This window comes from Pyrus communis, chromosome 13 (genome assembly GCF_963583255.1).
Source record: "Pyrus communis chromosome 13, drPyrComm1.1, whole genome shotgun sequence".
NCBI lineage: Eukaryota > Viridiplantae > Streptophyta > Magnoliopsida > Rosales > Rosaceae > Pyrus > Pyrus communis.
In genome coordinates this window covers 25,290,718-25,318,316 of record NC_084815.1, presented here as the reverse complement: position 1 = coordinate 25,318,316, position 27,599 = coordinate 25,290,718, and the positions used below count along the sequence as shown (strand labels likewise).

Sequence of the window (27,599 nt, the reverse complement as noted above, 5' to 3'; positions counted from 1 at the left end):
TTATTTATAAAAATAAAAGTTGTTCGTAAGACTTCATCTTGTGCACACGATAACAAAAGGTATAGAATATTATTATTCACACATTCCAAATATTTTCTACACCTTTTATTAATTTTTGTCTATTAATATTTTTTTAACTCATTTAGTTCGACAATCGAAATTCAAAATAATATAAGAAGTAAAAAAAAATGTAAATAATATCATCCAAAATATAACAACATACTCAATATAACTATTTTGAAATGTGAATATATATAAATCAATTAAATATGTTGGTGAGCTCAAATGGGTATTTTTATAATGCAAGCAAGGACAATGCATTCCACAAGTCTATTTTAATATGCAATGATAAAAGCATATGGATTTTGTTTCTCATGCCAGCCACATGCCCGCCTCCGTATGTGAACTGCACATTGCACATTGCACAATAGAAAGATGAAAATTTTAACGAAAAGTTTTTGGTATTGTTGATTTTAACGAAAAATCGTATTTTTACACTAAAAAATCAATTATAATACTGTTCACTTTATCATTTATTTTATCCTTATCATTAAAACTCAAAATTTTTAAGCACTTTTCATTAATTTTTCTTAAAATAATAAGTAGTTAATTATTTGATTTACAAAGTTCGTCACACATTACGTCATTTTTTGGACCACAAGAAACATTGATTCACGAGAGAAGAAATGTTAAAAATACTATCTTAAAAGTAAGATAGTTCATAAACTGTTCGACATTGTATATTTCAAGTCATCCACATGCTCACATGCAAAAACCCAACCTCATTAAAAAAGACAACACTTCAAAAAAACAAAATTAAAAGTAAAATAAAACTTCCCGCCACGTGTCTCTCCAGCGTCACTCTTCGGTGCCGCACGTGATCTTCGACTGGTGGTAACTGAAGGTCTCCGACCTGGAGCCAGCCGGTGGCCGGGCACCACCACCCACCACAAAATTACAATCTTTACAAATCCGACGGTCCAGATACAACACTCTCACACAATGGAAATGTGAGAGAGAGGAGGAGCTATTGAGAAATTATATTACTTAGCTAGTCTTCCTCATCCGCATGTGACATGTCTCTGTCTTCCTCTCTATCCAAACAAGCAAGAATTTTGAGCTTTGGTTCTGAAAGTTCAGGCTTTTTTTTCCTGCTGGGGTTCTATCGGGGTTCTAAAGAATTCAAGAAAGTTAGCTTCTTTGTTGCTTTTGGTGGAATTTGGGTCTGAAATTTTTGTGGGTTTTTGAGCTGAAGGGTTGGAACAATGGAGAGGGATTTTCTGGGTTTGAGCTCCAACAATGGTTGTGTGACTCTGAAAGAAGAAACCAATGATGAAGCCAAGAATTCAGGTTTGCTTTCAAGTTTTTATTTTTTCATTTTTTTATTTGGTTATTAATTGTAATTGTTGAGTTACTTTTACTTGTGGGATTTTGAGCTTGTGTTGAATCTGTTTGGTTGCATGTGGAGCTTGGAAACTCATCTAAAGATACTAATTTGCATTTTAGTTTCTTAATCCCACTTTCCTGATCAAAAGCATCCATCTTGCTAAAGTAAAGATCAATTTTTTTCGACACAAGCGTTGTCGGGGGAGGGGGGGTCTGATTTTTTGAACTCATGAGCTCAGGTGCAAGGATAAGCGCTCTTAACAGCTTGAGTTACAAATCCGTTGCGGTAAAGATAAATATCGATTTAACTTGCTCAAGGTTGATTTATACATGCAGACCTGAGCTTGCTCAAGTTGACTAGAGCAAAGTGCTCTTCCCTCTGCACCAAGTTTGAATGCCTTTCCTACTAATTTGGATGAATTTAGTGCAAAATATCGCTTGTAAAAAAATTTTAAAAAAAATGTCGGATTTATACATGAAGGGTAAATTCGGGCTCCTGAACGTTACTGTGTTGACTTGTGGATCAATAAGAACATGGTGTGGTTGTCTTTAGTTTTATACTCTTTCTTGCTAACATAATAAAATGTGCCCTTTGTTTTCTTCCATTTTTGATATGTTTCCTCCATATTTTAGTTTGTTGGGTTATGCAGGATTATTTTTTTTTCGCTAACGAGCATATGAGATGTCATGCATTAAAGTAATGTGTCACGTTCGCTTGCATATTAGAAGAATTTTCGCATTGATCAAGGCTGTTAGGTGGTACAGCATTTATACTAAAAAACTTATGCAAATGGGAAACATTTATTTTAAGTTTGCGAATGATGAATTTTATAAGGCAATGTAATTGAATAGTTCTTTTTGATAACACGTAACTTATTGCGTTCTGAATTTTGTATACATTGTTCTTAAATCTGTTGTTGTGAATAGATACTGCCTGTCTGGATGGAACCGAGATTTATAATAAAAACGTAGTAAATAAACATACCCGATATAAAGTATACCCATAATAATAGTACCACAAAGCGTGCAGCGCAAATGTTCCAAAAGGAGGGTCATAAAATGTTGTAGCAGTTTGCTAGATCTTTAAGGTCTTTTATAGGAGCTTTCCAGTTCTTCAAGTTCATTGTTCGTTTCTCGCTTCCTCGTCTATTTAGAAAATAACGTATGTTGACAATGTGCGCATTGCATATGGCTGTATTCATATTATCATTTATAGTGATCTTTTTACTTAAAAGATTTGTTGTGTTAATATTATGTTCATCTCAGTTAGACAGCTGTGATGGACACTCATGTTGAGATTTGTTTTTGTGCTCTCGGGTATAAATTACTGTAACTGCATTCCAAGGGAAACATGTTTCTTGTTGGCATCTATTTGCAGAGCCATATAACCTAAAACTTCCCATATTGCTTATTTGTGAAGGATTTATTCGTCCAAACTATTAGCCCGACACTCCATTTTTATTGATTTTGCAGCGGTACCTAGAAGTTCAGGGATGCAGTGGTCGTTTTCAAACAAGGTTTCTGCACTTCCGCAGTTCCTGTCTTTCAAGGCTCCTCAAGAAGATAGGCCAAGAAAAGCTGTTCATGATAATACATCTGCATTTATGACTATTTCAACTGCTGATGCTTTTCACTCCAGCCAGAAGTCATTCTCTGGTGTAATTCAGGTATTTCTTCTCCTACTTTCTGAATCTTTTTCAACGTGGCCTCGGGTATTTAGGATTTGAGAACAATATTCTTACATGTCGGTTTACTGAATAAGTGAAATTTGAATCGTTGTTTTGATTTAAAGTTGCTTTATAGGCTTCTTTTTTGCACAAATTTTGTAGAAAAATTTCGTTCTTGATAAGCAAGCTGGAAACCACTGTGGAATGACAATATATCCTATGCCGCAGTTTGATGCACATTCAGTTCATCACTCCCAGATCCCAATTACTTTGAGTTCTCCAGTTCTCCAATCCCATGCTCCTGTTGGGAATAATGGTTCTACCATAAAACTGCAACCACTTGGAGGAGTTCCAGTTTTGTCCCCTCTATTTGCTCATCCTTCTACAACCTCCGTAGTTGGTACCACCGATCTCAGGTACTTTAACACAGACCATATTCTGACCACAGTTCTGCTTGTTAGCAAATGGAATTGTACAACATATATTGAATCATAACTAGTTGGAAATTCGAGAAGCTAAGTTGAATTTCTTATGCAGGAACACATCCAATTCTTCTGGGGCGCCTGCTCAGTTAACCATCTTTTATGCTGGTTCTGTGAACGTTTATAATGATATATCTCCTGAGAAGGTATCTTATATTTGAAAATTTGATTCTTCAGTTTGTACATAAATTCAAGGTTATTTGTTATTAATTTCTTTATTTGTCTATTTAGGCCCAAGCTATTATGTTGCTGGCTGGAGATGGATCGTCTCCGACTCATTGTAAATCACCTTCCGTAGCTCAAGTGCATTCACCGATACCTGGGCCTTCACTAGGAGGTGATGGTTTTTTCGGGAACCAGTCCCATATTAAATGTTCAATCTCTGCGCTTCCAAGCCCTCTTTCTGCAAATTCACATGGTAGTTCTCACGTTGGAGGAACATTTAATAGCACTAATGAATTAGCTATAGTGAAACCAGTAGGAACTTCAGCGTCTCCTATTGACCGCTCAGAGCCTTCTCCAGTAGTCAGTTCAGTGGGATCGGCTATGACGAACCTGATTCCAGCAGGTATAACTTTGTGGGTTTTGTTTTTGGTATGCTAGTGTTACGGTTATATCTGTGATACACAACGTCTTCTGTTCTTATTTTTTCATTGAATTTGTTAACTATGAGCATGAACAATTCTTTATTCCTGTGTTTGCAGTACCTGTGCCTCAAGCACGTAAAGCATCCTTGGCTCGGTTTTTCGAGAAGCGCAAGGAGAGGTAACTTTCAAGGGTTATTTTTCCCCTCCATACATGCTTACATTGGTTTATACAGAAACGAAATTACCATTCGTTGTTAATTTCCAAATTTCAACACCCCATCACAACCAATATTTCCTGGAACTGCATAAACTCCATCTTAAACGCCTTTAATGTGAAACTGATACAATTTTTTATCTCCTCCAGACTTGAGCACCATCCTTAACTTTTATCGACTGACATTGAACTTTGTGTATTTAGGATGACGAGTACAGGACCGTACAATGTCAGTGGGAAATCTCCAGACCGCAGCACGCCCGGATCACAAGGTTTGAGTTTCTCGTTCAACTCTTTCGGTTCTTGTCCTCCCCAAGCTACAAATTAGAGTTTTATGGTGGCGGTGTGCAGTCGAAAAGGGAAGAAGTAACAAAAGCTTCCAACTGGCATAGATCATTGTTTTAACAATCTCTTTTGTGCTTGTAGTTGTAAGATCATTTTTGGACCTGAAGGATTAGATAAATATATGATAGATATGTACATATATGGTATAAGTGTTCTGTTTTTTACCTTTCACTGTGCTGTAGAAATGTATTGTTTTACTTTCTGCATTGGAAGGCAAATTCTAGAGGCCATGTTTTTGTATTGATATGTTGTACCAATTGACATTGATGAAATTGAAGCAAATATTTGTTTTCCTTCTAAGAATGCAAATTACAATTATAGGAAAAATGGATGTATTTGACTTGAAATTCAAGTGGTTAGAAGGTATTTCAACACCTGAGGTTCTTTGTTCGATTTTGCTTTGTCTCACGTGCTTTTCAAAAGGACAAAAAAAAAAACACACACACACACAATGATTACATGACCCAACTGGCAAACTTGTCGGGATTAAGTTTTAAACACTCAAACAAAGTCGTGTACGTGAATTAGGTCAGTTGATTAGAACAGTGTATCACTGTACGTGCCCCCTTGCAATTGAGGTCAATCCCAATTTTCAAAAATGATTTTCGCATGACTCTGTCTCTTCCAACTCTTTATTTTTTCGATGGTACTATTCACAAACCTATTTTTATCTTTCACATATTTCTGTTAATTTATTTTCTTTAATAATCTTCAAAGCATTCGATGAGACGACAAAAAATTGAAGGATATGTTGGATAAAAAAAAATTGAACATCTGAATAACACTGCTCTGAAAAACCACTTAACAAAAGCCGAGAAGATCCGAACGCGGTAAAAATTGGAGGGTCGAGTAACGGTTAAGTCCATCACTACTAGTACAGTGCGCCCTCATCGAATCCCTATTTCAAAAATTCCTTCCACAAGCTTCAAGCGCTTTCGGCTTTCGACTTTTCTGGAAAGTGATTCCTCTGATTCGCGAGAGACAGAGAGAGAGAGAGAAGAATGGATGCTGCAAAGGTAGAAGAACTGAAGGAGTTCATCAGCAAGTGCAAGTCAAACCCTTCAATTGTTCACACCCCTTCTCTCGCCTTCTTCAAGTCATATCTCCAAAGGCATCAACTTTGCTATCTTTGTATACGATTGTATAGAATTGTATGTTGATTGTATATAATTGTACGTGATTGGTATCTAATTCTTTGTTTTTGGCATGTGGGGTTTATTTGTTTGCAGCCTCGGCGCTCGGATTCCGCCGGTTCCGAAAATGGTGAGAACTCTTATTTCTTCACAGTAACAGTAAAGCTTCAATCTTTATACAAATTTCAGTTTTTCTAGTTAGTATTCGTGTATCATATGTGTATATGCATGTTGGGAATTGTGGAATTACATAATTTAAGGTGTTCCGGGAATGCTGTGCTGCTGATCTGTCAAGAGTCCAACTTTTCCTCGTTTTGAAATTGTATAGGAGATTTTCATTTTCTCAGAATTTCAAATTTCAGTAGGTTTTATGAGTGACGGGAATTACATTTCCCCGTGTTTTTTTGTAAGAGTTTGGCACACGTAGGCGCACAGGCACGCTTGATTAAACTTTCTAAGTACTTTGGTTGCATCGTGTTGTGGTTCGAGGAATCCTACTATGACCATGAAAAGTGACTGTGGATGTTTAAAGCCGTTGGGTTGCGAAGATTTAAATGAACACAATAGCAATTGGCTCAACGGCTCCAACATCCATACACTTGCTCACTTTTCTCATGCTTTTAAGAGAATTTCTTGATGTGGTCCTCTTCAATGATATTTATTTTTACGAATTATACCAGACAAAGAAATAACATGATTACCCATAATTCTACTTTGACAAATTCCCTAAAACTTCGAGCATTCTTTTTGTTGTTTGTGGGGTTGTATATTGTTGTAGTGTTGGTTCTGGTAACAGGATAAAGATGATGGTGACATGTCAGACACGAAACAATACTTTGATGCCAAACGTGATCCATCTGGGAATAATGATGACGATATTGTTGAATCTGATATCGAGTTGGATGTTACTGATGTTGTGGAGCCTGATAATGATCCTCCACAGAAGGTAAGGGTTATACCTCCGTGACCTGTTACGCTTATATTTTAACTCTCTAAATGATTCTTCCTTTAGAAGCTGTACTGGGTCTATTTTTCATGTCCAGATGGGAGACCCGTCAATTGAAGTTACGGAAGAAATGCAGGATGCTGCACAAATAGAAAAATCAAAAGCTATTGATGCTGTCTCTGAAGGTATGGCATCTTCTTGTTGTGAAACTGTAATTAGCATTTGTAGTTGAGATTTCTCGGCTTGTCTTTTCACTATCTTTTAATTGGTTGTTTATTCTTTTCAGGTAAGCTGGACGAAGCCATAGATCTTATAACAGAAGCCATAATGTTGAATCCAGTTTCAGCTATACTAAAAGCAACCAGAGGTAAATTGATTATTATTTTTCTAAATTCAATTTTTTCTTTTGTTTAGTTGTGCTTATATCTTTTTCATGTCTTGGCCGTCTTTTTTCGTATGTATCGTTCCCTTAGAAACCTGGTATCCTTGCTTTCAGCTAGTTTCTTTGTCAAATTGAATAAACCAAATGCGGCAATTTGTGATGCTAATGCAGCTTTAGAGGTTGGTTGATGACCCTCACTTTACTTGTTCTTGTATCCACTGTACAAGAAGTTTGAACTTTTTTCAGTAGTGAATATGGACAAGTGATCTCTATATTTATGTTTTTCCAGATCAACCCCGACTCTGCAAAAGGATATAAAATAAGAGGAATGGCTAAGGCCATGTTGGGTCAATGGGAAGAAGCAGCGAGTGATCTGCATGTAGCATCAAAGTTAGATTATGATGAGGAGATTGGTTTGGTGCTTAAAAAGGTGATTTTCTTCATTCTAGAAGGAGAAGCTTTCAGCGAAACTGTTCCTGAACAATTTCGTTTTAATTTCAGGTTGAACCTAATGTCCACAAAATTGAAGAGCATCGCAGAAAATATGAACGCCTGAGTAAAGAAAGGGAGATAAAAAGTGCTGAACAGGAGAGGAAGCGGAAAGCTGAAGCTCAAGTGAGTACTTGTATTAGAGTTAATAACGCTTTTGTCAAGAAATATCACATCGCTTTTGTTAAGAAGCTGGCAGTATGTGTTTGCTCATTCATTCATTTTATGATCTGTGGGGCCTTGTGGAGGCTGGAGTCATTTTCCTTTCAATTCCCTGTGCCACTAAATAATGACCTCATATAAGGGATGGATATGGCTGACCCCACGATTTGGGACAAAGACAAAGACGATGGCGTAGTGATAGAGAACCTTCATACTATACTAAACTACAATTCTTTCAATTTCATGCAGGAACGAGATGCGTTGTCTGCTCTTAAGGATGGTATAACATTTGATTTCTTTTATTCGTAAGCCATTTAGTAGTACATTAATGCAGGTATTTTTAAAGGTTCATGTCAACTTCATAACACCATTTGCAAGATATCATCTGTTTCGTTTCTTTCTTTCCTTAACTCATCTGGCTCATCCAATTTTCCTTGGGATTCTTTTAATGCATTTTTTTTTGGTTTTGACAGGGGAAGTCATTGGTATACACTCAGCCAGAGAATTAGAGACAAAATTGAATGCTGCTTCAAAGACGTCACGCCTTACAATCCTCTACTTCACAGCAACATGGTGTGGTCCTTGCCGCTTCATATCTCCTTTGTATACAAGCTTAGCTGGAAATTACAAAAAAGTCGTGTTTTTGAAAGTTGACATTGATGAGGCAAGAGATGTGGCTGCAAACTGGAATATCAGCGGTGTTCCGGCCTTTTTCTTTGTAAGAAACGGTAAGGAGGTTGACAAGATGGTGGGGGCAGACAAAACTGCACTAGAAAGGAAGATTGCACAACATGCAGGCTCAGTCTGAGCTAATCCTCGCGCGATGCGCTTGGATTTTGGAATGGTACCCTCCTAAGTCATAAACTGGAAGAGATTTCCATCTGAGAAGATTGTTATATTTCGACAAAACTTGTGTCCTGAAAATAGTAATCTGTGTATTTTACTGGAAATAAAATGTTGCTTTCTCGCCCAGTCGGATTTTTTTTTACTGGAAGTTACGAATATGAAATTATCTGCATTTCCTCTACTTCTCTTTATGTTTATGTCCCGACATGATCAAGCATCGAAATGTAAGCTTTATTGTTTATTATGAAGTCTTCTAAACGAAAAATGTTGAAAGATAACTTGCTTTCATGAACTAGCTTGCTGCATGATTCATGAATAAGGCACCGGCTATCATCTCCAAGCATCAATTTCGAAGCAGAGGCAAAGGTACTTGAATACAAACAGTCTTCATTTTCTCTCGTTCTTGGAATAGAATCTGAGGACCACGTAGAATAAGATCCGGTATAGAACACCCCAAGCTAGCAAGATTCCGACATTATACCAGATGTTATCTGTTTTGATATCCATCGAGGAGATAACATCTTGTCCGATAAGCACGCAATTCTTGTTTACTAATGGAGATGTTAAGTGCAGGTGACTGATCTTCAGATCTCCTAAAGGCCCGGGGGTGAGATCTGCCGCCGTGCCATTGTAGCAACGTATTCCCTTGAATTCATTTGTTAGCATTGCCTCAAACGGGTACTTAATCGCAGAGATGTAATGCACCCACCTCCAGTAAAGCGGTATCCGGTTGCGCTTCAAGAAAAAGCCGCAAGTCAGAAAGAAAAGAGCTGTGGTAGCTATCACAACAGCATACCCTGTGATGTAGCTCGGCACGAGGGCGCTCACAAGCATCACGTAAGCGTTGGTGGTGATGAGTGAGGCATAGAGGATGATCCAGAAGTAGAAAACATTGCTTTTGAGTTGAAGAATGTACTTGGTAATGGCAGCAAATGTGTAACCTTGGATGGCGAAGAATGGGAGGTACACAATGAGAGAAGAGATGACGTAAGAAGAAGCACGATAAGCATTGTGAGAAGTTTCCCTGATGAAAATGAACCTTTCTTGGATGAAAGTCGGGACAGCATCATTGGACGAAAAGAAAACCAGGCAGACTGCAAAAATGTAGAAGTTGAGAAGCCGGTTTATGTCCTTGAAGGTGTCACCACTCAGATTTTGGAAAAGGGAAGACAGAATGAGTGCCATAACTGCCAACACAATCTCCCGCGAGAGGAAGAGTTCAGGAGTGCGAACCACATTGAGCGCTGTGCGCCATGAGAGGACTGCAACCTCACGGAGCCATGGGTTTGCAAATTTAGGACCGAGGTCAGGCTCATCAAGCACGTCTTCTTTTTCGAACTCTCCATAGGAAGGTGCATAGGAGTCAATTGAAGGGCTGAAGAGTACAGGGGTTTTAGTACTACCGTGTCTTGGTGGCTGCAGGATGAGTCGTGGTGTGGGATATTGGCTCGAAACTTGACTCCTCATACCCGAGACTGAGACTGGTGTCACTCCAGGTGTTCTAGCAGGAGTCCATGATGGTGGGCGGCGAGGGGTTCTCTTGACTCCATGGTATATCCAGACAGAGAAGTCCTTGTAGAACTGCGAAGCTAGACGAGGGTTATACACACCACTGTTCTGATGATGCATTGGTGTCATATGAACCGACTTCCTTTCGAGGGAGTTGTCGAAATCCTCATCAGCTTCCTCATAATCAAACCGACCAGACTGGCCTGGTCCAGGTGTCCTGTTTCGAATGGAATAGGCTTGACTACGGAGGCTGATTGCGTGCTTGGACGCAGGAGTCTTATTGTAAGGAGTTCTCCTTGGTGTTTTCAGAGCTGGGCTTCTGGACGCCTGATCAGGTTTGATGCCATCGCGTTGGTACAACACCAACGGGTCTAGTCCCACGGTTGATTCATCATATTCTTTAATCACATCCAGGAGATACTCGAGGCCATTCTCACCATCCGGAACTGGCCTTCCAAATCCAGAAAGGTGAGCAGATAGACCGTGCGGGCTTCCCAAATATATCAGTCTTCCTCTGCAACCACATTATTAGATAGCTTAGTTAACAAGCATCATGCGTGCCAAATCATAAAGTCTATATTTGCAACCCTTAATTAACTGACCGAGCGGCCTACGATTCAGAAAAATTTAACACATTTAAGCAAAATTTTACCTTGCTAGGATTGTCATGCGGTCCAAGAGCATTTGAATACGATATGAAGGTTGATGGATGGTCATCATCACGATGCTACCACCTCGAGCGATCTCCTTTACCTTTTCCACAACACTGAAAGCGCTTGTAGAGTCAAGACCAGAAGTTGGTTCGTCAAGAAACAGCAGTGAAGGTTTGTGGATGATGTCAATTCCAATTGACACCCTCCGCCTTTCTCCTCCCGACACTCCTCTCCTCCCTTCATCTCCAATGTAAGTATGTGTTGCACTCTGCATATATAACCTCATCAGAATCAAGATGTATAATTTGTGCAGTTAAGTTCATATGCGCACATGCGTGCGAAAGAGACTTTAAATTTACCTGCAAGCCGAGTTGTTCAAGGAGTTCATAGACTCTCTTTCTCTTTTCGTCCCTCGAAATGGAGGGAGGAAGCCTAACCTCAGCTGCAAACATGAACGTCTCAAAAACAGTCAGCATAGGGAAAAGCTGGTCGTCTTGCATAACGTAAGATGACACCATCTTCATGTAGCTTGTAGTAACCTGAAAATAAGAATCAACTTTATATATGCAATCATTCTCTTTCAGTTTCCGAAAAAAAATGAAAGACTGGACGTCCTGCACAGAGAAAAACTTCTACAGATCTCTAACCGTTCTTCCATCAATTCTAACAGAGCCTGCCAGACTCCCTTCAGCAATCCGTCCCGCCAATGCATCAAGAAATGTGGATTTCCCAGCACCACTAGGTCCCATGATGGCCATGATCTCACCCCTCACTGCCTGGCCAGAGATATCATTGAGAAGATAAGCTTCTTTCTTGATCCAAACCCCGTCTTTTTTCAGCTTCTTTGTTACACTATACGAAAGGTTGTTGAACTCAAGTCCATGGCCCGGAATCATCTTCATGGGTCGAAGAGGGACAGAACTTTTAGCAGCAACTGATTTGTCCATGTCAAACAGACTCTCGAGGCTTCTGTTGGTGTCATTCCGCCCCATTTTCGCCACTTTGCCGTTTTCAACCGGTGATGCTCAGTTCGAGCCTTTCTTTTTGGCTCAGGCCTCACGAAGTTTTTGAGACCTGAGGGATGAAGTGTGAAATGGTATAAAAGAAGGGAGAGGCCGGATGAAATGTCGACAAAAGGTGACGGTAAAAATCAAGGTAACTTTAGTGTTGGAATGCTGTGAGCAATCGGACGGCAAGAATTATGGGAAAGCACTTTCACGTGTGTGCCTGTCGCTTTTGATTCTCCTTTGGTTTGTCAGTAAATAGCTTTGATATTTCCGGATGATGTTCTGTTCTTGTTTCATTTGGGCACATGAGACAACTTCCTCTTCACTGGCGATTTGAAGAAAACTTGGCAGAGTTAATGTTTTCCAAACCTGTCTGTCATTGTTGTTCTAAAGCAAACGAAAACATAGTTAACAAACCCTAAATGTAATTAAGTTGGCTAGAGCAGTATCCTCTTCCTTTGCACCCAAGTTCAACTGGATTGGATTATGTTGTTATGACGACGTCGCTCGAACAAAAAGAACAACGAAACTCAATAGTTTGATCCTGCTAAACTCAATAACCCAATTTCAGCTTGTTTGTTCTATATGATTCGTAACATTGTTAAGGGCTCGTTTCAGATTACTTCCAGGCAGCTCAAATGTGCTTTCTGATACCAATCTTTTAGCGACCCTTGACAGAAAAAGTTAAGAGGGTTTTATGGGTTATGGAAGCACGTGGAATTTTTTCCAAAATTCATTGCGCTTATAACAAAAGCGTGCCTGTAAGCAAAATGTAGGGAGTTACGAACCATTCATCTATGGTTCTAGAGTACGTGACCATATTATTCCCGGATGAACTCTGATTACTATGATTTTACATTTATAATGTTATTGATGCGCGCGTAAGCAACTGTTTCTGGTTCACGAATTTTATACGGGAGCAAATTACTGTCTAAAAACACTTCAGTTACCCCTTTTAACTAAGAACAAATGTTCTTGTTTGATAATACAAGTGTTGTCTCTTAGCTTTGAGTTGGTGGATTTTCTTAGAACAACGAAGGGATTTGTTAAAAACCGTCAAGACTAATATGAGTATTTAGTTTATAATTAATTCAACAATATTATGCATGTAGACAGCACTAACAGTAGAGGAATTTGTTGGCAATGGCTCCAAAGTGGGGTAATGTCAGGAAAAGGTTAAAAGATTTGGTGTCCAACTGAAACAATGCAAGTAAGTGGGACGGGGATGCTACCGAACTTTTCGGTCGAATTTGTTCGTTCAATCTTCTTGATTATTTTCATTTTGCAATGTTGCACAATAATTAATTAGAATTGTCTACTTTTTAGTTTACCTTTAAAAGACCAACACTACAAAAAAAGTAAGCCAAAATAGAAATCGTTTAGCCATTCGATTAATGTTTCAAATTTTTAGTGCTAACTAAACGACATAGTTTGTCTATTTAATAGATAACCATTAGATGGCTAAACAATTTCAAAGTTGGTCGATTTTTGGCATAGTTGATTTTAAAAGGTGAGCTATAAAATAAATAGTTTAAATTATCATGAAACATTACAGGATAAGAAAAAAAAGTCAAAAAAGTTAAACGAGAAGATTCAAAAGAGAAGTTGCATGATAGTAAAGAAAAAGGTTGAAAGCGTTGGTTCTTGTAATCAACCAGTTGCGTTTTTAATAATTCTTGAACTTTGCAGGCCTTAATGTGAAGAGAAGGACAGATGCTTCATATTTCTTGGAGAATGTTTTGCTTAATGTTCCAAAGTTTTTGCCTCGTTTGCTTCGGTTTTGGCTTCCAAATTAGTAAGACAAGTTTGAAGCTCTCATGATATAATGGAGAAGTTTGTAGCAGAACTTCCATTCCGATCACGTTGAGTCGAGGCATGCGATAGCAATCTCAGCATTGGCATGGTTCAAGCTTACCCTCTGGTCGATTCATGATTCGACTCCATGGTTTGCTTGAGCCATGCCAATATCTAGTGTGCCAAACTCAAATTTTTTACACAAACACTCATCTCCAACTGCAAAGCATGCTAAGCTATATTAAGTACGAGCTTATAGTAACTTTCAAGCGATTAGCGATAATCAGTTAGTAAGTTAATACAACATCAAACATTTAATTCAACCTACTTCACAACGTACGGAATCTTGTGATTCTGTTCATTTTCTAGGTACTCGTTTTCTAAATATTGCTTATATTTTCAGTTTCCTCCAATATCTATCACAAGAACTTGATCTAAAATATGATAAAGGGGTTAGCGTAACTTGTAGCATTGTCTCAACTAGTTGTAAAAGTAAAGAGGGGTTCCGGCAGCTCTATCACTTCCTTTCACCTTGTTGCATGGATTTTGCGTTATCAATCGCCTATCTTTTTCGGATTGATTGTTGAAAATAATATAGGCAATTTTTTAGTATGCTTCATGATATTCTATACACTGAGATATTTGACTATTATATTCTTGATTAAGGATCTAATAACCAAAGATTTAACGGCTAAAATTCTTATTGTATAAGATACGCTGAAAACATAGAAGAATTTTCGTGAAAATGAAACATAAACGAGGCAGTTTCAATCACACATCGATATTTCGCAAGGATTCACGTTAACTTATAAATTTGGTTCGACCAATAATACAAGTCAAGGGGTTGGGGCAACTCCTTGTTTCATGTTAATTCTCGTACCAAAGCAAAATTTGTGTTGTAAACTTTGCTTAATTATTGTTCAAACATGACAAATTCAAATTGATTGAGTAACTTTGTTAGCTGGTTACCAACTTACCATAATGTCTTGACTGCCAATATTAGGTTGTTGCAGGTTTCTTACTTTGTTTTCAAGCAAAGAGTTATGCAACGTTCGATAAGTTTTTCAGTGTAACTGTCACACCGTCACATAGTATTATCAGGTTATTCATATTATAACACGTGGATTTATTTATTGACGCTAGACTCTAAGACACATCAACTATGCCCTTCACGTCTGTTATCACACGTTAATCACCAACACGACGTAACAGTTTAACCGCCATGCAAAAAAATTTCTTGCAATTATAAATAAATATATAGATATGCCCTTACGGTTACGGAGGAGGAGCATTTCTGTACGCATATACTTGTTCTGATGAGGGTAAAAATCATAGGAAATCTTGATGATGACACAACGGATTTCACCATAAAAATATAACTTCCATGGAAAATAAAGTAAAACCCATATAACAAATAATCGCTGGATCAGATAAAACCTCTACTCAATGGGGACTGAGGGAAGGAATTGGCAACAAAATCCGTCACCAAAAAGCAAACTCCACACATAGAAGATTTTAGCGTCTGTCTAATCACATTTGACTCATTCATCACTATATAAGATATCACCAAAAGTCTCACAAACCAAACCATTTGAACCAACAAAAACACACACAAACTCTCCACACAAAATGGCTTCGATCTCAAAACACTTGCTTCCCTTCTTGTTTCTGTCCCTTTTCGAGTTGTTCGGAGTCTCCCATGGCTGGAAGCTTACTGCATTGCCTGATAAGGAGGGCGCTGCTGGTGGCGGTAGTGATTCTTCCATGCAATGCGTGCAGAAACTGATTCCTTGTCAGGCGTATTTGAAGGCGCCGGAGAAGGCTCCCTCAACGTGCTGCTTGCCACTAAAGAAGTTGGTTTTGGATAGTACCGAGTGCCTTTGCACCCTCTTCAACAACGATGACATGTTGAGCAACTTTAACATAACGCAGGGTGATGCCTTGAAGCTTTCCAAGGCTTGTGATGCCAATGCTGACATTTCAGTATGCAAAAAGGGTGATTGAGCTTTCCTTCTTTTTTTAATTAAATCAAATTAAATTTAAATTTTTTGGATTTTGTTTGTGGGATTCATATGTTTGTTTCCATGGATTATAGACGTTTTTCTTTCTTTTCTACTTGTTTGAAAAACAACAAAGGAAAGGCACTAACCTTTACGTGAGGCTCTGAAATTAGAGCAAAATCTTAAGTGTAACCGGGTGTATATATTAGGGTTCTTTTTTTTCTCTCTCCTCATATGACATATGACATCAAGAGAGAGACAGGCGAACATACTCTCGATTGGTTATCTTAATTTGCTGTTTTCTTCATCACAGATGCAGCATCACCAGTCAGTACAGCATCACCTTCTAACAACAGTAAGTTCCTAATGCTTTTTCTTACCTATTTTTTCAATTTGATATCTCAGCATGCCTATTTTTTCAATTTGATATCTCAGAATGTCAAATCCTCAACTAGTTTGGTCTCAGCTCAGCGATCAAACTCGTCGCTACTCGCCTAGATTAGTATCTGTGCTCGATTAAATGACAACGAAAACATGCCGGACTTTGATAGCTTCACAGTTAGATTAGTGTTTTTTACTGATTGTTTGTGCCAGGTTCTTCCTCAGGCAACTCTCCCGGCAGTTCAAAGAGTGCAGCTTACGCGCTGTCCCCACTCGCCGGATCTGGTTTTGCTGTCGTCTTCATGGCTTTGATCATTGCAGCATTTTAGGGTTTTCAGTTTAGTCAATCATCAGTCATAAGCCATCTAATCAGATTAATGAGTACTGTGTTTTGTTTGCTGCTGGAATTTTTTAGTATGCTCCGAATCATTCTATACACCAAGTTTTATTACTAGCATCTCGGTCATGTGAATTAGTCCAGTTGACTAGAGTAATGCACTCATCTCATTGCATCTGAATTTAAATCCTCCCATCTCGTTGTAAAGTAAAAGTAATTTAAATATCGCCTCATTACAGAATATGAATAATGAATTTGCTATGTCATTAAATCAAACAAAACCATGATTTGTCTAAAACCCACAAATCCAAACGCGAAAAGAACCCATTTTTTAAGAACTCAAAACACTGAAAAACTGATTGAATATCAGAAAAAGAAAGAAAAAATTTTTAATTCTTAAAAAAAGAGAAAATTTGAGGGAAAATCGAAAATTACGAGCGTCTGAATGCAAGAGCCACAATTGATGAATCGACAGCTGCAAGCATAGCTGCTCAAAAAACCTGGGCAACTAAAAGGGCTGACTGCATTATTGTATCAGTCCTCCATTTCAGAGGACCAAACGCACCAGTAACGCATTGCCGTTTTTCCTTAAAAACTCTTTAAATTGTACTAAAGTCCAGTTTAACAAAAACCCAGATGAAAAAAAACCAAGAACAGTGAGTGAAATAAAAAAGATGATGAGAGCTGAAGCTTGCAGGTATTACCATGGGAGAAGAAGGAGATGATGGCGAATTGGGTTAGAATTTCGAAGCCGATTAATTTAGGTGGTGATTGGTATTTATCATTCATGTTATAATGTATCTTAGGTTGGGAAAGTTTCAACTATGTCGCTAAATTGTACCCATGTGGTGGGCTTAACCAACTAATCTCACAAAGGGTGAGACTATGTGCATTGAAAATTGTATTCGTAGGAAGATGGTTCCCAGGTCAATGCAGTCCATTTCGTTGAGTGAACATCTAAGGTCATTTCCAACTGATCTAGCTAAAGGGTCATATGGTTAAAAATAGCTCGGAATGACGCGAAAATCGTCATCAACTGAGGGCTAAGACAAAGGAATTGTGGGCTCCATTGGGCCAAAATCCCTAAATCAGGCCAGCGGGCTTACCATTTACAGTCAGCCCTCTAGCGCCAGAATGTCAAGCTTGACATTTTGCCAGCCTTCTAGCTCAGCCCATTTGAATGCCAACAGCTACCTAGCGTTAGCATGACGCCAGCTAGCAACGACAAGCTGTCGTTAAGTTACCATTGGAATTTGAATTTTCTTTTGGACGAATTTAAAATAAAAAATTAATTTTTTTTTCTATAAATACCTAAGTCATTCTTACACCATTTCTCATGTACTTTTCACTTTAACATTACTCACTTTAGCGACACGTGTCACTTAAAATCCTATCATATTTAAAATTTTCTCGTTTGGCAATTATGTTGGGAAAATGATCCTCGTCGGATCCTTTTCCTAGGGATTATAGGGATCCCGTGATCTCAATCGTTCATCGTATATCGTGAGGTCAGAAATCATTTCAAAATTTAATATGAATAATACCTAATGAAAACTAATCGCACTATATACAATGAACGAATAAGATCATAGGATCCCTAGAAAAAAGATTCGGCAAGAATCCTTTTCCATTGTGTTGTACCACATTGAATTGTAATACTACGTGGTAGTACATAGTTCCACTAAACCGGTGTTTATTGAGCTTCTTCACTTGGGCTTCTCACGCAGTTCATAAAAGTTCAAAACTTTAAGCCCTCCTCCTCGATCGCGGCAAGAAACACAGCCAACTGCCAGATTCGTCGACATGGCAGCAAAAACCTCCATTGCCAAAACCATAACCATGCTTTATTATTCGAGTGGGTCCCATTCCTCTCACCCCAAACATCTGGCCCCACTCTCACTATCTTCCTCCTTCTCCAGCTCCTCCCCTAATGCTGCTTCCCCAGCAGCCTTGTCCCAATCAACCATCTCTTCCCAAGCTCCAGGTGGGCCCTCTGTGATGTTCGTGTGTTTTCTGCTTCTGGGTTTTCATAATTTGCTCGAAATATTCAAAAGATTGATGCTTTATTTGTTTTTTGTGTAGGGAGGGAAAGGTCGAGATTGTCGAGATGGTTGCTGTTTCTTCCTGGAGCTATCACTTTTGGGCTTGGGACTTGGCAGATTATCAGAAGGCAAGAGAAGGTGTTGCTTTTTTCACTTCCTATCTTTTATTACCTTGTCAGATTTAGCAATTTTGGGGATTGATTATTTTAGCAATACGCATAAAGCTGCATTGTGAATATTTGGATTCGAATTGTACCGAAAATTCGATTGGTTGCACAATTCGGATTCACAGGTAAGTGCTTACTTATGATAGATAAGTTTTTTGAGCTCAAGGAATGCCTTGAACCAGACACGTTCTGTATTAACATTGTGTTGGGTAAAGATTTCAGATGTTGAAACTAATTCTAAGTCTGCATATTTTGCGGGTTTTAGGTAAGTGACGATTCACGATTATACTTTGGTCATTTGACATTTTCTTACTTGGAAGTTGGAGCTAACGGAAGATTTGACACAAAACCGAGCGCAGTGTCGTTCTAAGATTCATCCAGCCAACCCCACTTTAATGGGATGAGGCTTTGTTGTAGAGATCAAACTCCTGCTTATAAAACAGTTTCTGTTTGTGGTTTATATTTATGTCCATACACTTCTGTTATATGAAATACTAAAAATACTAGAGGTTTTGCACTTTTAGATTATAGACAGAAGAGGTTGGAATTGGAACCTTCAAATGCAAAGGGTATTTTGATGAGAAAAGGTCGATCTACGTGGGCACTCGTTCAAGAAGCATTTCTGGTGTGACCGAAAATGGCTACTATATCGTCACACCTCTTATCCCGGTCCCTGACAAAGATGAGAGGTAAAAGCTGTTGGAGTTTCATGTACTTCATGAACCTTGCTTCTCTCTTTTTAGTGCTTATAGGGGTTTAGAATTAACAGGGTGTTACATTACATCGGAACATTTACGACTTCTCCCTGCTTGGTATTCCAGGATCTCACATCACATTCAACTAACTGTTTCCGGATCTAATGTAGCTTCATACGAAGAAATTGATGCCCCAGAGTAATTGAGTTGTCAAGTCAATTTGCTTATCCAACTGTTAGATTCTTGATGGTTGGAAACTGGAAAATATTTGGGGGTCGATATTGGCTGTTTTCGCCATTAAACCGCTCGTTCCAAGCTGAATTTTTGCAGCTAAAAACAATAAAGTTTCTAGCGTCGCAGCCAGGAAACCAAAAGCTAAACTCGCTAATTTGAAGATTTATAGCTCTGTAACAAGGGTTGAGATTTTGGTTTTAGCTTCTTTCAGCCGTTTGTGCTGCCCTCGTAGTGATGACATAAACGCTACGAGGTACGATGTAAAAATAATGATTAGAATTCTACGGCATTTTTGTTTCGGGGTATTCTTTGTATTTGAGCCCGAAGGCACAAACAGCTGTTTGTTTTGATGATATAAAAGATGAAAAGGATATGATTTCCGCACATCCTATTTATCTTTCTAGCTTGGTTTTCTTTTGTTTTACATCACTTAATCTCACCGTTGGAACCGAGTGTTGCAAGGTAAGGGCATTCGAGCTCGTACATCGCACCGTGTATCAAATCAAATAACATGCCCGCTTGAAACCAAATTTGAGTACACAATTGGCAAAAGAGTCGCGATTTTCTTTCCTATATGTTGTACACTGTACAGAATGTACATAAGAAAAAGAACTGCTAAAACTAAGAAAACAAATCAACGAATTCCGGCCAACTCACACTAACGCCGGCAGGCAAACAAACCAAGTGGGTAAAGAAACAAATTTAAAAGAATGAAAGGAATATGAAACTAAGAAAACCGTGAGGCGAAAAAACGAAGGGATTCATTCACGATATACACCGTACAAGCAAAGGGGTAACGGTCATACCTTCGTGGATTGCCTTCAACAATGCCACAAACTTGAACGGACTCTCTTCGGAAAACCACTGGAGCTTCCAAGTCATGGAGCCTGGAGCTATCCTTTTCTCATTTGCACTTGAGTCTGAATTGTCCGCTGCGGCTGAGCCTGAGGGGCAGAACTCGGACATTGCACACTCAACAGCTAAGGTTACACACCGACTTTCTCTGACATCAACAACCTGAAGGACAGACGTGCTTATTAATGTCTTGAATGATTTTACCCCCTAGCCCTAACGAAAATGTTACTGAATCCAGGTAATGAACCAGAAAACCAATTTGCCAGAGTCCATTTCGATAGAATTTTAAGGGCAAAGCTAAATCAGTATGAGGGGTTACCAACTCAGATATGTCGGCAATAGAGCAACATAAGTCAAGTGAAAAATATGTGGGCAAAGACGCATCCACGGACAAAGAGCTGAACTGCATCAGGTCTTCAAAACACAAAAATACGTGCCCTCCAGCCACAAATAATGATCTTGAAAACCATGATTCACCTGTCATATAGATATAAGAATGTTACCAAGCATGATTTTTTTTTTTTTTTTCTTTTCAAAATAACCAAAAAGAATTAGACTGCAAAAGGGACGTTCGAAGAGTGTGATGGTGAAACCTCAGTATTGAAGTGTTCTCAGCATAATGACGTAAGCATCATTAAATTTCATAGATACAAAACCAACAGCAGCGTAACAAAAGTTAACTATGGGAATACGTCCCTTATTCTAAGATGTTCTCGACAAGTTTACCAAAATGATTATTGTACACTTCGTGCCTTTTGATTGTAAATAATTCAATTCATGACATTAGTACAGTCATTGACTATTAAATATGAAAATCGATGACCTAAGCATACCTTCATTATAACTACACCAAAACTGCACCATAGAATACTGGAATATGCTCACTTTTGAACCTCCGCATATTTGTTTCTCAAATAACTTGACCTGAACCTGCTCCAAACTGCCATTTAAATTCCCAAAACCCGAGTCTATCACAACAAGGAAATCCTAATATTCGCATCGGTAATCAAATATACAATAGACATCTGAAAGGGAAAAACAATAACTACCTTCTTAAGCAAAGTCCTCCAATTGGCGCAAAAGAATCGATAGCTATTAAAGTAGAAAGTAGTTGTCTTGATTTTTCAATGCTTCTAGTTTTAAACAGGTAAGTTGCACTGCCCCCAACATACACCCTAAGCCAACGGGAAAAAACATTGTTAGAAAGTTGCAATCATACCTATTTTCTATAAATAATAAGTACCATTAAGCACTAACCTCACGACCTGGAGCCCTATACCAACTACAACTTCTCTGATATCCTCAACCCTGTGGCAACCCTTTAACTTTAAGATAGTGCCTGCAAACAAAGACCCCATTGAAAATCGGCATTTATATATCTAACCAGATAGAAGAACAAGTTGTCCAAGTAATCATTGTCAAAGAGGAAAATTTTATGATATATAAATCACCAGAAGGACAGTGTAACCTAACCTGACCCATCTCCTGCAACACCGATGAGCAGTATATAAAGCTTGTCTTCACTACTAAGTACAACAGCAACATCTCTGCATGCAAAATAAATATAAATAAACATATAAAGAGCAGAAACGTCTGAAAAGCTGACCCAACATAAGCACCAATATTACAATGTACACGAAAACCTTGGTATAGCCTTATAGGACACTACACTGTATACGGTTCAAGCACAAAAAGACAAATTCAAACTGTTCACCTTTCTCTGGAAAGAAAATCCAGCTCAAGTATACAACAGCAACACAAACATTGCTTACAAATCTCGTGATTTTGTGAATCTGCGACATTTGTATTGAAATAATTCTCAATAAATTCATCACTCCCTGGAGATAAGAATTCAGTTAGTGGGGTACTGCTTCTATCTGCCAACATCTGTTTCTTATCAACTTCATGAAAATCACTCCCATAAAAATACTGATTATCTTGCTTATTTTCGACTTGCGCTACATGATTATCTAGAATGCCATTTGATTTTGGTGCTGGTTCTGCTTGCCTAATCATGTTATCATCTTCTAGTAGAGCAGTAACTCTTCTTTTAGTCTTCTGTCTTCCTTTTCTCCTCTCCAGAAAATCACATTCTTCATTAATGCAATTATTAATTTCAACATCATGAGCATCAGCAGGAACATCACTGGCAGATACTCCAACCAAACGTCTGTCAACCTCATGTTTTATGTCATAATACTTGAAACGATTTGAAAGTGGGTATTCTTCAGCACTCTCATTTAACCAGTTCTCAGGAACCGACTGCGTAGATTCACAATTTTCATCTTCACAACAGCTGGTATTACTATCCGATGATGCCACAGAATATGACCCAGCGGATAACTGTAAAATTTCCTCCTCTAAGTTATGTCTACGACGAAGAATGTCCTTTTGATAATGGGGCGGTGATCCGGGGTTAGCAGATGATGAATAAGACTCTGAAATATCATCAATAACAGATAATGCAGACATGCTCAAATTCTGGATCATCCTATGACCTCCTTGAGTGGTGAACATCTGAGCACGGAAACTTTTAGCCTCCAAACTGACAGTACTTGTCCCTTCATGAGAATAAGCTTTTAAATTCTCCCTGAGATCTCTACTATCCATGCCAACTGGGCTGACCCTACCAGCATTCCCCGTTGAAACAATTTGGTCAAAGTGATGGGCATGTCCAGAAGATATATCCAAGAAGGAACTGTCTGATTCTAAAACATTTGTACTACTCTCATCTCCTGATGCTTGGACGCAGTCTGGAACATATGTTAATTTTTCACCCAGCTGCCTCCAGCTTGCCTTGGTTTTTATATAGTTTTCCTTCTCAAGATGCAGTCTAGCCCTGCTATATCTACTGATGTCTACATCATTCTCAGAAGCATGATCTAACCACTCCTTGAACTCCCGCAACCAAAGAACAGAGCGTTCTTTCTTCATTAGCTCAACTCTAGTCATCAAATCAACAATTTCAGCTTCATTGTCAGATATGACAACTTCCTCTCTGCTTTGAATCTCATTGTCACAAGACACAGAGTCCTGGTCAGAACATGTGTTCTCCTCTTCATTAACAATTGAAGCAAGACGAGATACCTTTTTCTGCAAAACAGAAAGGATGCAAGGTTTTATGATTGTCGACTGTCGAGTAAATAATGGAGTGGACAATGCAAGCTTTTATGACTGCCTAGTCAATAATGGAGTGGATGATATGCATAGCACAAATATAAAATCAAAAGGTATACATGATTCATTCAACATACAGGAACGATAACACTAAAAAATAAGATCACGCTTACAGATTAAGAACCCGAATTCAGGCACATTCACTTCACCCTTTTAACTTATTTATGTGTGGGGTAGGCAGAGGTTCAATCAAATTCAGGGGTAAAGAACAACCAGCCCCCAATACCAAGGCGTCCTATGAATTTATACCAATACTTGATAATGACTCCCAACAACTATAACAGTGACCTACCCTTTTTCTGTTAGGACTTGAATCTCCTTTATCATCGCACTTTACAGGAGAATAAAACCCAAAGCTGGCAGGTCGCTTGTGCCGGCCAGCAACAATAAGTTGCCTCTTCCAAAATTCTCTGGTGCTGATCTCCTTATCATCTAACTTCAACTAATCCGCCATACGACAGATCAAAAGACAAAAGTTAGAAAAATAAAACTAACAAATGACCTGAAAAATACGTAATGAATGCTTCAAAATTTTATATTTAAGATCGATGTGCTTCAGGTCCAGAAGAATGAAGAAAAATAAAAAAAAGATGAACCTTAACTTACTTTATCTGGATTAGTGACATAACTGAATGCTTGTGACCGATACCAACGGGCACAACACAACGGATTTCCTTCCAACCACAAGTTTTCAAGAGATGGAAGTCCAGAAAGGTATTCTAACTCTGAAAAATTTGAAATAATATTGTAGGAAACATCAAGCCCTTCAAGTGACTTCAAATTCTCAATCCCACGCAATGTAGTTAGAGCATTGTTCCTCAAAACAAGTTTAAGTAAACGGCAGGTGACCTGCATGGTCCAACAACATCGGAGTATGGGTCCAAATCTATTTCCTAAATAGAAACTTTGTGGCAATAGAACTCAAACTACAGTAAAAGAACTTCTCAGTACTTTAATCCATGTAATATGCACCAAAATAAACAATCTTGACTAAATATTAACTGAAAAAATTGAACTCTGTTCAGTATTAGGGACTATAAAAATGTACTCTTCTCAGACAAATTTGTGCATACAATTTCTCAAAGCAATCAAGTGTGGACCAATGCGTTGCAAACGAAAGCTAAATTCATACCTGACTGAATGACGAAATCGTTCTGAACTGATTGAAACCAAGGTCTAGGTGCTTCAATTTGACACACTTCCGAAGATTATCAACAATCGCAAACTTGTTCCGGCTAAGGTCGAGAGTTTCGACAGCAGGAAGGAGTTGCAAAGACTCATCCATGAGAACCAAGCCATTACAAGCACACGAAACGAATGACAAGCGATTCCACTGCGGTGAGTCCTTAATCTCTGCAATTCTACTCGCAAACACATGCCGCAGAGCATCCTAACATAATTTTTCGATCAATTTAATCATATCAAGGGCATAATTAACCAAATTAAGAACTTAAAATGCTGATTAAGTAGCTGAGAAAACAGATATTAATCAAAACACTGAAAGGCAGAGCAAAATCCAGGAAAACTCACAGTAGAATTATGGCAAATGATCTTCTCCAAGGTGTGCCGCAGCTCGAGCAACCCTTTCGCGGCGGAGGTGGACAAATCGCATCCTCGAAGCTCCAAAACCCTAAGCCTCCCAAACGGCCGAAACGACAGCGGCGTAGGGTCCCTGGCGGGAGACGGCAGCACCGAAACGACCTTGAGGGATGTCAAGAGCCTTAGAATCCTCCTCAGCTGCTCAAGCGCTCGGTGGTCTCCGAGGTCGGAGACGTAGGCGCGGAGGTAGTCGACGGGAGCGCCGGCGAGGAGGCTCTCAAGCTCGTGCAAGGCCTCGAGCCGCGAGTTGACGTAGTGGAACCCGGCCGGGTTCAGCTTCAGCACTAGGCTGCCGTCGATCAACGAACCGGCCTGCTGCTCCACGAAGTGGACTAGCTTCTCCAGGTAGCGATCTCCGGTGACAACCGCCATCAGAATCGGCGATTTCTCCAGGTCAATTTCGGAATTTCACAACGCGTAATCGCATGTTTGTGATACCGCTGGTTAATTTTTAATTAGCACGAATCTAGACAAAGAAACATGGAGTTTTTACAGAGAGAAGCGGAGGAGCCACGGCGGTGGCTGGAAGACGAGAGAGAGAGAGGGAGAGAGAGAGAGAGAGAGAGAGACGGTTTTAGTATTTGACAGAAGAACACGAAGACATTAATCCATAAATGGGTGAAGCCGTGACGCTACACGCCATCCAATCATATTTTGTACGTAATGTCAGTTTTTTTTTCAAACATCAAATCTACGCTAAAGTGGTACGGTGAAGAAATCAACTAGGCCTTACCGGCTTCGTAATAATGTAGTTTAAATATATTTTTTATGAAAATTAAATTTAAGATTTCTCATTTATAAAAGAAGAAGAATATCATTAGATTGGATCGTAGTACTAGATGACATGTGCCAACTAACACTTTGATTTTTTAAAATTATTAAATAATTTATTACCATCAACTGTCACTGTATGTAATTTATTAAACATAGTAGAGAAATGTTAAGGAGACCATCATAAAAGTAGGATTCAAACTCTCTGACACATCATAATTTAACGTCAATTCTCATATTAACATTATTAAATATTGTGTCAAAAACATTATGGAGACTTGGAGAGTCCATTTTTAGAGAACCTCTTTACCATTTTTCTCTCAAAAAATAGACTCTTTATAAACATTCTGTCACCTCACAGTTTAAAGTTAATCCACATGACATCGTTATGAAATATTGTGTAAACATAAGTTATCAGAGAGTCGTTACTTAGTACTATGATATAGTGGTATTCTTTTTTACTTGCAAGTGAGAGGTCTTAAGTTCAATTCTCGCTAAAGACGAAATTGAATCACATTATTACTAGTCTATTGTGAGCGGAAGTCTACCCCTCCTCTAATGTAGATAGTATATTTTGTTAAATATATATATATATATATCAGAGAGTCCATATGGTATAAGAGAGCGATCTCTCCTTTTGTTGGAGAGGATTTGGAATTAAGTCCCAAAATTGAAGGCGTAATAATTTGGAGACACTTGGAATTACATGCACACAGCAGTTATGGGACCCACCAGGCGTTTGTTGTTGTTACGTGGAAAAAGATTCTATCCGGATTCTTTTCATCAAGTCAATCAAGGCATATAATCCGACTTTTTTAAATTTGATTAAATGGCTGCAAATAAGGGTTTACTTTAAAGTTATAATAACTTAAATCATTGTATCAAATTTCAAATGTTTAAATTGTGTGTCTTGGTAGATTTGGTGAAAAGAATCTGAAGATGATCCTTTCCCAGTTAAGGTGGCACAGGTGCAGGATCCGCCTCTGTTATGGCAGTATCCCGGGTTTTGTTGTCTATGTCCGTTTATTCCGCTATACCGGGTTTTATTTTTCTTTTCTTTTATGTTAATAAAATATGTAAGTTAAATCAATTTGTTAGACAACAGAGTCCTTAATTACATTCGAGTTTAAATTTTTTACTTAAAAATAAAATTATTATACTCTTTTTTTTTTAACTTCTCGGTTTAAATATTCTACTAAATATATATTTGTTGCTCGATAAATCATAAATCTGCTCCAAATACATTATAAAGATTTTATTAATGCCCAAGAAAAATATTTCAAGAAAAAAAAATTTGTATTTTTTTACCAAAAAAAGTGGATTAACACTCACGGTCTTCAGTCATTTTTACAAATTCGTACATAAATGATCATTCAATCTATTTATTTTCACCTTCGTCTCACTGTGAAGTTTTGAAAATCAAGATGAGACCTTCCGGAGATTCTTAAGTGTCGAACCCCCTTTGACAATGTTCTGGGCCTGATTACTATGTTTTTCACTTATTTTTTTAGTTTTTGGCTCAAATATTCTACAAAATATACATTTGTTGCTTAATAAATTGTAAAACTACTTCCAAATTCCTTAAAAAGTATAACCTACTGTTTAGGAAAAATATTTTGTGAAAATAAAAAATTTACATTTTTGTCAAAAACACATGGGTGTTAGGCGGCCTCGATGCATGCACAACGAGGCGGACTTAGTTCACGTAGAACGAGGCGAACCACAACTCGCAAAACAAG

At 38.4% G+C, this 27,599-nt stretch overlaps 5 protein-coding genes across 8 annotated transcripts; 3 read left to right on the top strand and 2 right to left on the bottom strand.

The window, feature by feature from the left end:
- Nucleotides 1–1,017: 1,017 nt before the first annotated feature.
- LOC137713389 (protein TIFY 6B-like) lies at nucleotides 1,018–4,987 on the top strand. Of its 2 annotated transcripts, none has more exons than XM_068452680.1 (7): nucleotides 1,018–1,350; nucleotides 2,860–3,053; nucleotides 3,282–3,469; nucleotides 3,591–3,681; nucleotides 3,767–4,103; nucleotides 4,240–4,300; nucleotides 4,541–4,987. In XM_068452680.1, the coding sequence occupies exons 1-7, from the start codon at nucleotides 1,266–1,268 to the stop codon at nucleotides 4,662–4,664; spliced, it is 1,080 nt and encodes a 359-aa protein (XP_068308781.1). In that variant the 5' UTR covers nucleotides 1,018–1,265; the 3' UTR covers nucleotides 4,665–4,987. The 2 variants fall into 2 exon arrangements, with proteins under 2 accessions (XP_068308781.1, XP_068308779.1); XM_068452678.1 differs by having other exon boundaries at nucleotides 3,216–3,469.
- A 531-nt stretch (nucleotides 4,988–5,518) lies between these two features.
- LOC137712995 (TPR repeat-containing thioredoxin TDX-like) lies at nucleotides 5,519–8,765 on the top strand. Its single transcript, XM_068452220.1, has 10 exons — nucleotides 5,519–5,792; nucleotides 5,911–5,944; nucleotides 6,611–6,760; nucleotides 6,858–6,945; nucleotides 7,047–7,127; nucleotides 7,257–7,321; nucleotides 7,432–7,572; nucleotides 7,644–7,757; nucleotides 8,043–8,073; nucleotides 8,267–8,765. The coding sequence occupies exons 1-10, from the start codon at nucleotides 5,683–5,685 to the stop codon at nucleotides 8,599–8,601; spliced, it is 1,149 nt and encodes a 382-aa protein (XP_068308321.1). The 5' UTR covers nucleotides 5,519–5,682; the 3' UTR covers nucleotides 8,602–8,765.
- Nucleotides 8,766–8,849: 84 nt separating this feature from the next.
- On the bottom strand, nucleotides 8,850–12,178 carry LOC137712994 (ABC transporter G family member STR-like). The gene is made up of 4 exons (XM_068452219.1): nucleotides 11,449–12,178; nucleotides 11,161–11,340; nucleotides 10,801–11,069; nucleotides 8,850–10,662 (listed from the first exon to the last, which is right to left on the bottom strand). The coding sequence occupies exons 1-4, from the start codon at nucleotides 11,791–11,793 to the stop codon at nucleotides 9,027–9,029; spliced, it is 2,430 nt and encodes an 809-aa protein (XP_068308320.1). The 5' UTR covers nucleotides 11,794–12,178; the 3' UTR covers nucleotides 8,850–9,026.
- Nucleotides 12,179–15,231: 3,053 nt separating this feature from the next.
- Nucleotides 15,232–16,312, top strand: LOC137712522 (non-specific lipid transfer protein GPI-anchored 3). The gene is made up of 3 exons (XM_068451595.1): nucleotides 15,232–15,598; nucleotides 15,916–15,957; nucleotides 16,197–16,312. The coding sequence occupies exons 1-3, from the start codon at nucleotides 15,232–15,234 to the stop codon at nucleotides 16,310–16,312; spliced, it is 525 nt and encodes a 174-aa protein (XP_068307696.1).
- Nucleotides 16,313–20,000: 3,688 nt separating this feature from the next.
- On the bottom strand, nucleotides 20,001–25,661 carry LOC137713381 (uncharacterized). Of its 3 annotated transcripts, XM_068452669.1 has the most exons (11): nucleotides 25,021–25,661; nucleotides 24,623–24,880; nucleotides 24,097–24,339; nucleotides 23,783–23,932; nucleotides 22,028–23,406; nucleotides 21,787–21,860; nucleotides 21,571–21,652; nucleotides 21,363–21,488; nucleotides 21,147–21,253; nucleotides 20,633–20,790; nucleotides 20,001–20,475 (listed from the first exon to the last, which is right to left on the bottom strand). In XM_068452669.1, the coding sequence occupies exons 1-11, from the start codon at nucleotides 25,459–25,461 to the stop codon at nucleotides 20,224–20,226; spliced, it is 3,270 nt and encodes a 1,089-aa protein (XP_068308770.1). In that variant the 5' UTR covers nucleotides 25,462–25,661; the 3' UTR covers nucleotides 20,001–20,223. The 3 variants fall into 3 exon arrangements, 2 of the variants coding, with proteins under 2 accessions (XP_068308770.1, XP_068308771.1); XR_011065298.1 differs by lacking the exon at nucleotides 20,001–20,475 and having other exon boundaries at nucleotides 20,652–20,790; nucleotides 21,147–21,281; XM_068452670.1 differs by lacking the exon at nucleotides 20,001–20,475 and having other exon boundaries at nucleotides 20,652–20,790; nucleotides 21,147–21,243.
- Between the last annotated feature and the right edge of the window lie 1,938 nt (nucleotides 25,662–27,599).